The sequence below is a fragment of the Lolium rigidum genome, chromosome 1, assembly GCF_022539505.1.
Source record: "Lolium rigidum isolate FL_2022 chromosome 1, APGP_CSIRO_Lrig_0.1, whole genome shotgun sequence".
Classification (NCBI taxonomy): domain Eukaryota; kingdom Viridiplantae; phylum Streptophyta; class Magnoliopsida; order Poales; family Poaceae; genus Lolium; species Lolium rigidum.
Genome location: NC_061508.1, coordinates 28743378 through 28755559, shown reverse-complemented (window position 1 = coordinate 28755559; position 12182 = coordinate 28743378). Strand labels below are relative to the sequence as shown.

Here is a 12182-nt window from a genome sequence, read left to right as displayed (position 1 = left end):
CTATGGACCCATAGTCCAGGGGTAGACTACTCACTCATCACTCCGGAGGCAACCATGGCGGTGTAGAGTCCTCCGGGAGATGATTCCCCTCTCCGGCAAGGTGCCGGAGGCGATCTCCAGGATCCCCCGAGATGGGATCGGCGGCGACGGCGTCTCAGTAATGTTTTCCGTATCGTGGCTCTCGGTACTGGGGGTTTCGTCACGGAGGCTATTTGTAGGCGGAAGGGCAAGTCAAGAGGCGGCACGGGGGGCCCACACCACAGGCCGGCGCGGCCAAGGGGGGGGCCGCGCCGCCCTAGGGTTTGGCTCCCCTGTGGCCCCTCTTCGTCTCTCCTTCGGACTTCTGGAAGCTTCGTGAGAAAATAGGCCTCTGGGCTTTTATTTCGTCCAATTCCGAGAATATTTCTTTACTAGGATTTCTGAAACCAAAAACAGCAGAAAACAGCAACTGGCACTTCGGCATCTCGTTAATAGGTTAGTTCCAGAAAATGCACGAATATGACATAAAGTGTGCATAAAACATGTAGATAACATCAATAATGTGGCATGGAACACAAGAAATTATCGATACGTTGGAGACGTATCAGCATCCCCAAGCTTAGTTCAGGTAAAACGATAACAAAGATAATTTCCGGAGTGACATGCCATCATAAACTTGATCATACTATTTGTAAAGCATATGTAGAGAATGCAGCGATCAAAACAATGTGTATGACATGAGTAAACAAGTGAATCATAAAGCAAAGACTTTTCATGAATAGCACTTCAAGACAAGCATCAATAAGTCTTGCATAAGAGTTAACTCATAAAGCAATAATTCAAAGTAAAGGTATTGAAGCAACACAAAAGAAGATTAAGTTTCAGCGGTTGCTTTCAACTTGTAACATGTATATCTCATGGATATTGTCAACATAGAGTAATATAATAAGTGCAATAAGCAAGTATGTAGGAATCAATGCACAGTTCACACAAGTGTTTGCTTCTTGAGGTGGAGAGAAATAGGTGAACCGACTCAACATTGAAAGTAAAAGAATGGTCCTCATAGAGGAAAAGCATCGATTGCTATATTTGTGCTAGAGCTTTGATTTTGAAAACATGAAACAATTTTGTCAACGGTAGTAATAAAGCATATGCATCATGTAAATTATATCTTATAAGTTGCAAGCCTCATGCATAGTGTACTAATAGTGCTCGCACCTTGTCCTAATTAGCTTGGACTACCTGGATTATCACCGCAATACATATGCTTTAACCAAGTATCACAAAGGGGTACCTCTATGCCGCCTGTACAAAGGTCTAAGGAGAAAGCTCGCATTTGGATTTCTCGCTTTTGATTATTCTCAACTTAGACATCCATACCGGGACAACATAGACAACAGATAATGGACTCCTCTTTTAATGCTTTAAGCATTTGACAACAATTAATTCTTTTCTCATTAGAGATTTGAGGATATTTGTCCAAAACTGAAACTTCCACCATGAATCATGGCTTTAGTTAGCGGCCCAATGTTCTTCTCTCACAATATGCATGCTCAAACCATTCAACTCAGTGTAGATCGCCCTTAATTCAGACAAGACGAACATGCATAGCAACTCACATGAAATTCAACAATGAGTTGATGGCGTTCCCCAGTAAACATGGTTATCGCACAACAAGCAACTTAATAAGAGATAAAGTGCATAATTACATATTCAATACCACAATAGTTTTTAAGCTATTTGTCCCATGAGCTATATATTGCAAAGGTGAATGATGGAATTTTAAAGGTAGCACTCAAGCAATTTACTTTGGAATGGCTGGAAAATACCATGTAGTAGGTAGGTATGGTGGACACAAATGGCATAGTGGTTGGCTCAAGTATTTTGGATGCATGAGAAGTATTCCCTCTCGATACAAGGTTTAGGCTAGCAAAGTTGTTTGAGGCAAACACAAGGATGAACTAGTACAGCAAAACTCACATAAAAGACATATTGAAAGCATTATAAGACTCTATACCGTCTTCCTTGTTGTTCAAACTCAATACTAGAAATTATCTAGACCTTAGAGAAACCAAATATGCAAACCAAATTTTAGCATGCTCTATGTATTTCTTCATTAATGGGTGCAAAGCATATGATGCAAGAGCTTAAACATGAGCACAACAATTGCCAAGTATCACATTACCCAAGACATTTATAGCAATTACTACATGTATCATTTTCCAATTCCAACCATATAACAATTTAACGAAGGAGAAACTTCGCCATGAATACTATGAGTAGAAACCAAGGACATATTTGTCCATATGCTACAGCGGAGTGTGTATCTCTCCCATAAAGTGAATGCTAGGATCCATTTTATTCAAACAAAACAAAAACAAAAACAAAACGACGCTCCAAGAAAAAGCACATAAGATGTGGCCGAATAAAAATGTAGTTTCGGGGAGGAACCCGATAATTTGTTGATGAAGAAGGGGATGCCTTGGGCATCCCCAAGCTTAGACGCTTGAGTCTTCTTGATATATGCAGGGGTGAACCACCGGGTGCATCCCCAAGCTTAGAGCTTTCACTCTCCTTGATCATGTTGCATCATACTCCTCTCTTGATCCTTGAAAACTTCCTCCACACCAAACTCGAAACAACTCATTAGAGGGTTAGTGCACAATATAAATTGACATATTCAGAGGTGACACACTCATTCTTAACACTTCTGGACATTGCATAATGCTACTGGACATTAGTGGATCAAAGAAATTCATCCAACATAGCGAAAGAGGCAATGCGAAATAAAAGGCAGAATCTGTCAAAACAGAACAGTTCGTATTGACGAATTTTAAAATGGCACCAGACTTGCTCAAATGAAAATGCTCAAATTGAATGAAAGTTGCGTACATATCTGAGGATCATGCACGTAAATTGGCATAATTTTCTGAGCTTCCTGCAGGGCAGTGGGCTCAGATTCGTGACAGCAAAGAAATCTGGAACTGCGCAGTAATCCAAATCTAGTACTTACTTTTCTATCAACGGCTTAACTTGGCACAACAAAACACAAAACTAAGATAAGGAGAGGTTGCTACAGTAGTAAACAACTTCCAAGACACAAAATAAAAACAAAGTACTGTAGGTAAAAACATGGGTTGTCTCCCATAAGCGCTTTTCTTTAACGCCTTTCAGCTAGGCGCAGAAAGTGTGTATCAAGTATTATCGAGGGGTGAAGCATCAACATCATTACCAGCGGTGTTGGGAGTTTTATCAATTTTAGGCCTATAGTAATTCTTTGGTTTAGGCACCTTAGAGACATACATGAATTTTTGCTCCTTACCCACATAAGCTTTCTCATTAAATTTAAGAGAAGAAAAAGTTGAACCCAATTTTCCCATAGCTTCTTCGAGTTTACCAATTCTATGGGTTTGATTATCATGGATAGCACAAGTTTCTAGGACACTAATTCTTTCATCAATTCCTCCTAAGGATTTATCAAGTTTATCAGTTTTATCAAGTAACATCTCCAATTTAGTTTCTAGACCCGGAAAATTTTTCTCTATGCTTTCCATTTTTTTCATAACATTTTCAAGAGAGATTTCAATTTTAGTTTCATTAACAGGTGGTGTCCCAAATAAACTCTCAATAATGCAACTAGCTTCTAAAGCGGGAGCACCTAGGAAGTTACCTCCCGCGAGACAATCAAGAACATATCTATTCCAGCTAGAGATACCAACATAAAAATTCCTGAGTAGGATAGTGGTGGAGTGTTTCTTAGTGCACCTATTATGGGCATCACTAATTCTATACCAAGCATCTTTTAAACATTCTCCCCCTTGTTGCTTAAATGAACGAACTTCTACTTCAGGATTACTCATTTTAGCGATAGTAAATAAAGCAAACTAGATAAAGTAAATGCAAGTAAACTAATTTTTTTGTGTTTTCGATATAGCAAACAAGATAGCAAATAAAGTAAAACTAGCAACTAATTTTTTTTATTTTGATTTAGTGCAGCAAACAAAGTAGTAAATAAAATAAAGCAAGACAAAAACAAAGTAAAGAGATTGAGAAGTGGAGACTCCCCTTGCAGCGTGTCTTGATCTCCCCGGCAACGAGCGCCGTAAAAAGAGCTTGATGGCGTGTATTTCACACGTTCGTTGGGCAACCCCAAGAGGAAGGTATGATGCGCACAGCAGCAAGTTTTCCCTCGTAAAGAAACCAAGGTTTATCGAACCAGGAGGAGCCAAGAAGCACGTTGAAGGTTGATGGCGGCGGGATGTAGTGCGGCGCAACACCGGAGATTCCGGCGCCAACGTGGAACCTGCACAACACAACCAAGCTACTTTGCCCCAACGAAACAAGTGAGGTTGTCAATCTCACCGGCTTGCTGTAACAAAGGATTAACCGTATTGTGTGGAAGATGATTGTTTGCGGAGAAAACGAGAGAAACAAGTATTGCAGTAGATTGTATTTCAAGAAAGAGAATTGGACCGGGGTCCACAGTTCACTAGAGGTGTCTCTCCCATAAGACGAACAGCATGTTGGGTGAACAAATTACAGTTGGGCAATTGACAAATAAAGAGAGCATGACAATGCACATACATATCATGATGAGTATAGTGAGATTTAATTGGGCATTACGACAAAGTACATAGACCGCCATCCAACCGCATCTATGCCTAAAAAGTCCACCTTCGGGTTATCATCCGAACCCCCTCCGGTATTAAGTTGCAAACAACAGACAATTGCATTAAGTATGGTGCGTAATGTAATCAACAACTACATCCTTAGACATAGCATCAATGTTTTATCCCTAGTGGCAACAACACAACACAACCTTAGAACTTTCTCGTCCATCGTCCCGAGTGTCAATGCGAGCATGAACCCACTATCGAGCATAAGTACTCCCTCTTGGAGTTAAAAGCATCTACTTGGCCAGAGCATCTACTAATAACGGAGAGCATGCAAGATCATAAACAACACATAAGCATAACTTTGATAATCAACATAACAAGTATTCTCTATTCATCGGATCCCAACAAACGCAACATATAGAATTACATATAGATGATCTTGATCATGATAGGCAGCTCACAAGATCCGACAATGATAGCACAATGGGGAGAAGACAACCATCTAGCTACTTGCTATGGACCCATAGTCCAGGGGTAGACTACTCACTCATCACTCCGGAGGCAACCATGGCGGTGTAGAGTCCTCCGGGAGATGATTCCCCTCTCCGGCAAGGTGCCGGGAGGCGATCTCCAGGATCCCCCGAGATGGGATCGGCGGCGACGGCGTCTCGGTAATGTTTTCCGTATCGTGGCTCTCGCGTCGGGGGTTTCGTCACGGAGGCTATTTGTAGGCGGAAGGGCAAGTCAAGAGGCGGCACGGGGGGCCCACACCACAGGCCGGCGCGGCCAAGGGGGGCCGCGCCGCCCTAGGGTTTGGCTCCCCCGTGGCCCCTCTTCGTCTCTCCTTCGGACTTCCGGAAGCTTCGTGAGAAAATAGGCCTCCGGGCTTTTATTTCGTCCAATTCCGAGAATATTTCTTTACTAGGATTTCTGAAACCAAAAACAGCAGAAAACGAGCAATCGGCACTTCGGCATCTCGTTAATAGGTTAGTTCCAGAAAATGCACGAATATGACATAAAGTGTGCATAAAACATGTAGATAACATCAATAATGTGGCATGGAACACAAGAAATTATCGATACGTTGGAGACGTATCATGGTGTTTAGCTTTCAACCTTGTCATTTACTTTTGACGGACTCTCATATGGAATAGTGGCACATCCGCTTATCCAATAATTTTGCAAAAAGAGCTGGCAATGGGATTCCCAGTCCCGAATTAATTAACTTAAATAGACACTCCTCCATGGTTTGTGATTGTTGGACGGCACCCGAAGGATTCGGTTAGCCATGGCTTGTGTAAGCAAAGGTTGGGGGGAGTGTCATCATCATAATAAAACTAAACTAAAAAGGCACTCCTTCATGGTATGTGATTGTTGGCGGGCACCCGAGGATTCGGTTAGCCATGGTTTGTGTAAGAAAGGTTGGAAGGAGTGCCACATAGAAATGCAAATAATTCATGGGAGCCGCTCTTGAAAGTCCGGTTGGCGAGGTAGTTGGTGTACCCATTACCATTCGTTGACAACAACAAACACCTCTCCAAATAATTTTACTCCTGCTTTACAAATGAAAAGCTCTAGCGCATGTTAATCCCTGCTTCCCTCTGCGAAGGGTCAATCTTTTACTTTTATGTTGTGTCTCCATCCTTTCTTTGAGCACTTTCTTGAGAGCACAACTGTCATTCTTAGTATAATATGCTTGTCTCAAAATATGATTGATTGTGGTATAACTTTGATGCTTTTATCTTTGACAATCACTATTTCTAGTCTTTCTATGAACTCCAGAGGTGCCCGGGCATTTATGTTTTGCCAATCAAATACAGGCAAGCGAGATACCACTTTATCATACTCTCTTATGAACATTGCAATCCTGCCTATATACATGATTCATGATGCTTATTATTAATTGTTGGTACCTCTTCATGATTGACATAGCTGTTAGATGATCTTATCTGCATGTACCTTATTATGAACTGCTCAAGTATTAGCCATATCATGAGAATATATACATCATATGAGCAAATGTGTTCGTGAAAGTTCTTTTATCGCTCAGTTGTTAACTGAATTGCTTGAGGACAAGCAATAAGCTAAGCTTGGGGGGAGTTGATACGTCCAAAACGTATCTACTTTCCCGAACCCTTTTGCTATTGTTTTGCCTCTAATTTGTGTATTTTGGATGCAACTAACACGGACTAACGTTGTTTTCAGCAGAACTGTTCTGGTGTCTCGTTTTTGTGCGTAAATCCAACTTTCGAGGAAAAACCTCGGGATTTTGACGAAAGGGCCTATTTTCCCAGAATACGACGGAGCCGGAAGGACAAGTAAGGTGGAGGCCCGAGGGCCCCACACCATAGGGCGGCGCGGCCCGGGGGGCCCGCGCGGCCTCGTGGTGTGGCCCCCTCGGCTGGCCTCCGACGCCCCCTTCGGACTACTTATTCGCCTCGACCTAAAAACGCACGGGGAGAAGTCGAAGTCGCCGAAACCCTCCGAACGCCGCCACATCGCGAAACTCCGTCGCGGGAGCCGAGTCTCCGTTCTGGCACTCCGCCGGGACGGGGAATTGGAGGAGATCATCACCGCCATCACCGCCAACGCCTCTCCATCAACCAGCCATGTTTCCCCCATCCATGTGTGAGTAATTCCCCCGCTGTAGGACGAAGGGGATGGTAGGGATTGGATGAGATTGGTCATGTAATAGCATAAGATTGTTAGGGCATAGTGCCTAGTGTCCGTAGATGGTACTTTTATGATATTGTTGCAACTTGTTATGCTTAATGCTTGTCACTAGGGCCCGAGTGCCATGATCTCAGATCTTAACATGTTATTATTTCATCATGATATTCGTTGTTTATGATCTTACCTGCAAGTTGTATACACATGTCGCTGTCCGGAACCAATGGCCCCGAAGTGACAGAAATCGGGACAACCGGAGGGAATGGTAGCGATGTGAGGATCACATGTGTTCACGGAGTGTTAATGCTTTGCTCCGGTATTCTATTAAAAGGAGTACCTTAATATCCAGTAGTTTCCCTTGAGGCCCGGCTGCCACCGAGCTGGTAGGACAAAAGATGTTGTGCAAGTTTCTCATTGCGAGCACGTACGACTATAATTGGAACACATGCCTATTGATTGATTAGTACTTGGACACCGTTTTATTATTATCTGCAAATGCCCCGCTATGATTGTTACATGAGTTTCTCTCATCCATGCAATGCCCGTCATCCGTCCCCGTGCCTACGATATTTTAATCCTGCTGTTTACTAAAATCACTACTCGCTTGTCTTTGTTACTCTGCTGCTGTTATTTCACTATCGCTATCTGCTATAAAGCTGTTACTATCGATAAACTCTTGCGAGCAAGTCTGTTTCCAGGTGCAGCTGAATTGACAACTCCGCTGTTAAGGCTTTCAAGTGTTCTTTGTCTCCCCTTGTGTCGAATCAATAAATTGGGTAATACTTCACTCGAAGACTGTTGCGATCCCCTATACTTGTGGGTCATCACTGGACATCATCTCCATCACCACCGTCATCATCATCATCATCATCACCGCCATCTCCACCGCTGCACCTCGTCACCGCTGTAACAATATGGGTTTGATCTTGTTTGTTTGATAGGGGAAACTCTCCCGGTGTTGATTTCTACTTGTTATTGATGCTATTGAGTGAAACCGTTGAACCAAGGTTTATGTTCAGATTGTTATTCATCATCATATCACCTCCGATCATGTTCCATATGATGTCTCGTGAGTAGTTTGTTTAGTTCTTGAGGACATGGGTGAAGTCTAAATGTTAGTAGTGAATTATGGTTGAGTAATATTCAATGTTATGATATTTAAGTTGTGGTGTCATTCTTCTAGTGGTGTCGTGTGAACGTCGACTACACGATACTTCACCATTTATGGGCCTAGGGGAATACATCTTGTACTCGTTTGCCAATTGCGGGGTTGCCGGAGTGACGAAACCCGAGCCCCCGTTGGTATATCGATGCGAGGAGGGATTGCGGGATCTTAGAGTTTAAGGTCGTGGTTAGATTTATCTTAATTACTTTCTTGTAGTTGCGGATGCTTGCAAGGGGTATAATCACAAGTATGTATTAGTCCTAGAAAGGGCGGTGCATTAGCATAGGTTCACCCACATAACACTTATCAAAACAATGAAGATTATTTAGCTACATGAAGCGAAAGCACTAGACTAAATTCCCGTGTGTCCTCAAGAACGTTTGGTCATTATAAGTAAACAAACCGGCTTGTCCTTTGTGCTAAAAAGGATTGGGCCACTCGCTGCAATTATTTCTCTCGCATTTTACTTACTTGTACTTTATTCATCTCGTTACATCAAAACCCCCGAATACTTGTCTGTGAGCATTTACAGTGAATCCTTCATCGAAACTGCTTGTCAACACCTTCTGCTCCTCGTTGGGTTCGACACTCTTATTTATCGAAGATACTACGATACACCCCCTATACTTGTGGGTCATCACTCCCCTGCGCTAGCGCTGACTCACGGAGCTGGATTGCGAGCCCGTCCCACAAAGCGAGCTCGTTGAGCTCGTCCTGCTCGCTGTTGGCCAGTGCCATGGCAATGGCCTCCTCCTCGAAAATGTCCGGCGGCTGGGTCTCCGGATCCCACGCCGGCCCGCCGTCGTCGTGGTCGTACTGCGCCATTGTCACGTCCTCGTCGCCGTCCTCGTATGCGTCCTCCTGGTCGTTCTCTTCTTCTTCGGCGGCGATCTCGAGCTCAAAGTAGTCTACGTCGGTGAGGTAGGCAGCGCGGCGCCGCGCGTCGAACTCCCACGTCCCGAAGGAAATCCAGTTGTAGGAGTTTAGCGCGTACGCCGGATCCTCCCGCAGATCCGGCGGCAAGATCGCTCGGCGGCGGCGCACCTCGTCCCGCCGCTCTTGGCCCTCGCGCGGCACGGGAGGACTGGCACGCGCCGCGAGTTCAGGTACCAGCCCCCTCCCGGCAAGTTCGCGTCCGGCTATGGTACCAGCCGGTTTTCCTCCCATAGCTGCCGCGCGAGGTCAACGCGGACGTACCGGCCGACCCGTGCCTTCTTGCCGGAACACGAGCCGCTAGCCTCCTGGTCGTTCTTCGTCTTCCGGAACGGCCATGATTTCTTCCCCATGGCGTCGGTGTGGTGGATACTGCGGGATTTGGCAATGGTTTTGGTCGGGGAAATGGGCGCCGGCAGCGTCCCTTTAAGAGGCTCCAACGCCTTCTCGCCTTCAATGGCCTGCCAGTGCAACGCCTACTAGCTGCGCTCGCTCGCGGAAGCCGAGGCACACCATTAACGCGGCCCTGCAAAGGCTGCAGCGCGCCGCCCGGATGTAATGCCGCGGAAGACGAAGCAGTTGTGCCGCTGCCAGGCGGGCCCGTGCGAGGACCGAGCGGACACTTTGCGCGTCCGCAGAGACGCAAACCTGGCGCATATTTGGGCCAGGTTTGAGTCTCCGCGGATGGCCCGGTCACTTTGCGTCGCCCCGCTCGAGGTGGTGCCAGACGCATTTCCGGTCACGGCGGACACAAACGGTCGCTCAGCGTCCGTTTGCGTCGCGCCGCTGGAGATGCCCTTATTAGAATGGCCTCTCTTTTCCCCTCTCAAGGCGCTACAGTAGCCCGGCTGCTTTGAGAGTCCGCCGCTCGTCACCTCCGTCACCGGCCCGACCCGGAATCTTCTCCATTGGCGCTACCGGCCAGAGTAGAGGATGGAGAGGTGCCTGGCATGTATATAGTAATCTAGGTTTCCTTCAAAGCTTTACCCTTGTGGAGTATGCGAGTAGGTGGCTGGATCCCCTCGGCCAGATCCAACCCATCCTCGTCTTCCTCCTTGCGGCTGTTCTTCTCCGGTGGCAGGAGGGGCGGTAGGCGGCGATGAGGAGGCGTGGCATCTCAGCAAATAAGGCCCTCTCTTTTCCCGCTTGTCATCTGATGTGGTTGCGTCGGAGCAGCAACCAGATCATGGAGAATCTGCTTGTGGAGGCTCGTCCATGGTGGACGGTTGAAGGAAGGGGAAGATCCAGGGACTGCTTCCTCAATAAGCTGCTCCATGGGCTCAGTCGACACCGCCATCTTCTTTGCTCGCCTCCTCGAGTCCGTGGCAGGTTCTTCGGGTCTGATGGCGGGTTGTCTTCTCCGACGCGGTGCAGGCACGGGCCTGCCTCTTCTTCAAATCGTCTTCCTTTGTTTTTCTCCCTGGCTCTGTGCGCCGAGGTGGCGACAAGCGAAGGAGATTGCAGAGTGGGTCATGCGCGAAGGAGGCGACGAAGTTTTTTAGAAGCAATTTCGTTGAGCAGCACATCGGCGGCGTCTTGGCCGGCCATCATCCATGCCAGCGAATTCCGGCGAAGTTTCAACCTCCATCGGAGGCCCTTCCAGAGGTCTGGTGTCGCATTTCTCGGCGGCTTCGAAGCAAGTGGTGTTGTCCCCGCTTTGGAGTTCGACGGTGGCATCTCCGGCCTCTTGCTTATCGGTGGGGAAAGAGAAGGATCTGATTGTGTTTTTCGATTTCCTTCTGAGGTCCTTTCTGCATTTACCAGGGATCCATATGTAATTGTAGATTTTATGGGGGCCTTTGTAACCTATTGTACACCCACCGATTGGTATTAATGAAAGCTTCTACACCCTGCGGAGGTCGGGCTACTCCTTGCTGCTGACGGCGCTGATGCTGCTCGTGGAGCTCCGGTGGTCGGAGCCGGAGACAAGCTGCGTCGGTACTCCTGCAAGCTCTTCAATAAAGCCCTCAGGCTCCTCACGAGATCTGGGTGTTTTCGATCTGGAGGCTCCTCTCCCATGCCGCCATGGTGGTGGTGGTGCGGACAGGACTCCAGATGGAGCTGCTCTTGTCCAGTCTTTTGAGCAGCGCCCTGGAGCGGATCTTCATTAAGCGCAACACGCGGTGACAATTCTTGTTGCCACGATCTTTGGACAAGACGGTGGCCCTTCTTCTTCCTCCATAGGGGAGGCACTGATGGTCGGCTGCTAGAGCTCGACGTCGCTGGAGAGTCAAGTGGTTCGTCCTCGACCTTCTAGCGGTAGCCAGGGGCTTGATCTGGTCGTCGGACAAGAGCGTTCGAGCTTACTACGCTCGGGACTCGGCGCAGACGCCTGAAGTTTGCCGGCGGTGGGTGCAGATATAACCTTGGACTTGAATTCTTTTCCTACTTTTTAGTCAGGGTGTTTTTTGTAAAGTGGAAGGCCTCTTCTTCAAATATTAGGTTTCTTAGGGCAAGAGATGTCAAGGGGTCTTTCTGTAAGATGTACCTGCCACGAGGTTATCTATAAAAGCTCCACCGGAGTCTTTTGACCCCACTTGTGTGCAAAAAAAGAATGGCCTCTTTGTCCAATGATAATACATCCATTCCATGAATGAAGCTTATATTTAAAATTAAGCTAACCAAAGTTTAAAATCTATCAACAAAGATATCATATTGAAATATATTTTAACATGTATCTAAGAACAACTCCACTCGGGTTTCCATACGGCATCCGCCACTCCCTCAAATGGGCCGTATTGGGATCAGTGGCCCGAGCCTACCCCGACCTCTCATCCTCCGACGGCGTACCCTTTACCTTTGAAGCCTAACTGATTGCG

The 12182-nt window shown here is 46.4% G+C and overlaps 1 protein-coding gene across 1 annotated transcript in view; it reads left to right on the top strand.

Moving 5' to 3' along the window:
* LOC124706168 overlaps positions 1-11474 on the top strand; it is a 21281-nt gene extending 9807 nt beyond the window's left edge. Inside the window, exon 4 of the mRNA XM_047237824.1 lies at positions 11204-11474. Coding sequence (XP_047093780.1) covers positions 11204-11474 — 271 coding nt within the window. The remainder of the gene's footprint in view (positions 1-11203) is intronic.
* The last annotated feature ends 708 nt before the right edge of the window (positions 11475-12182 follow it).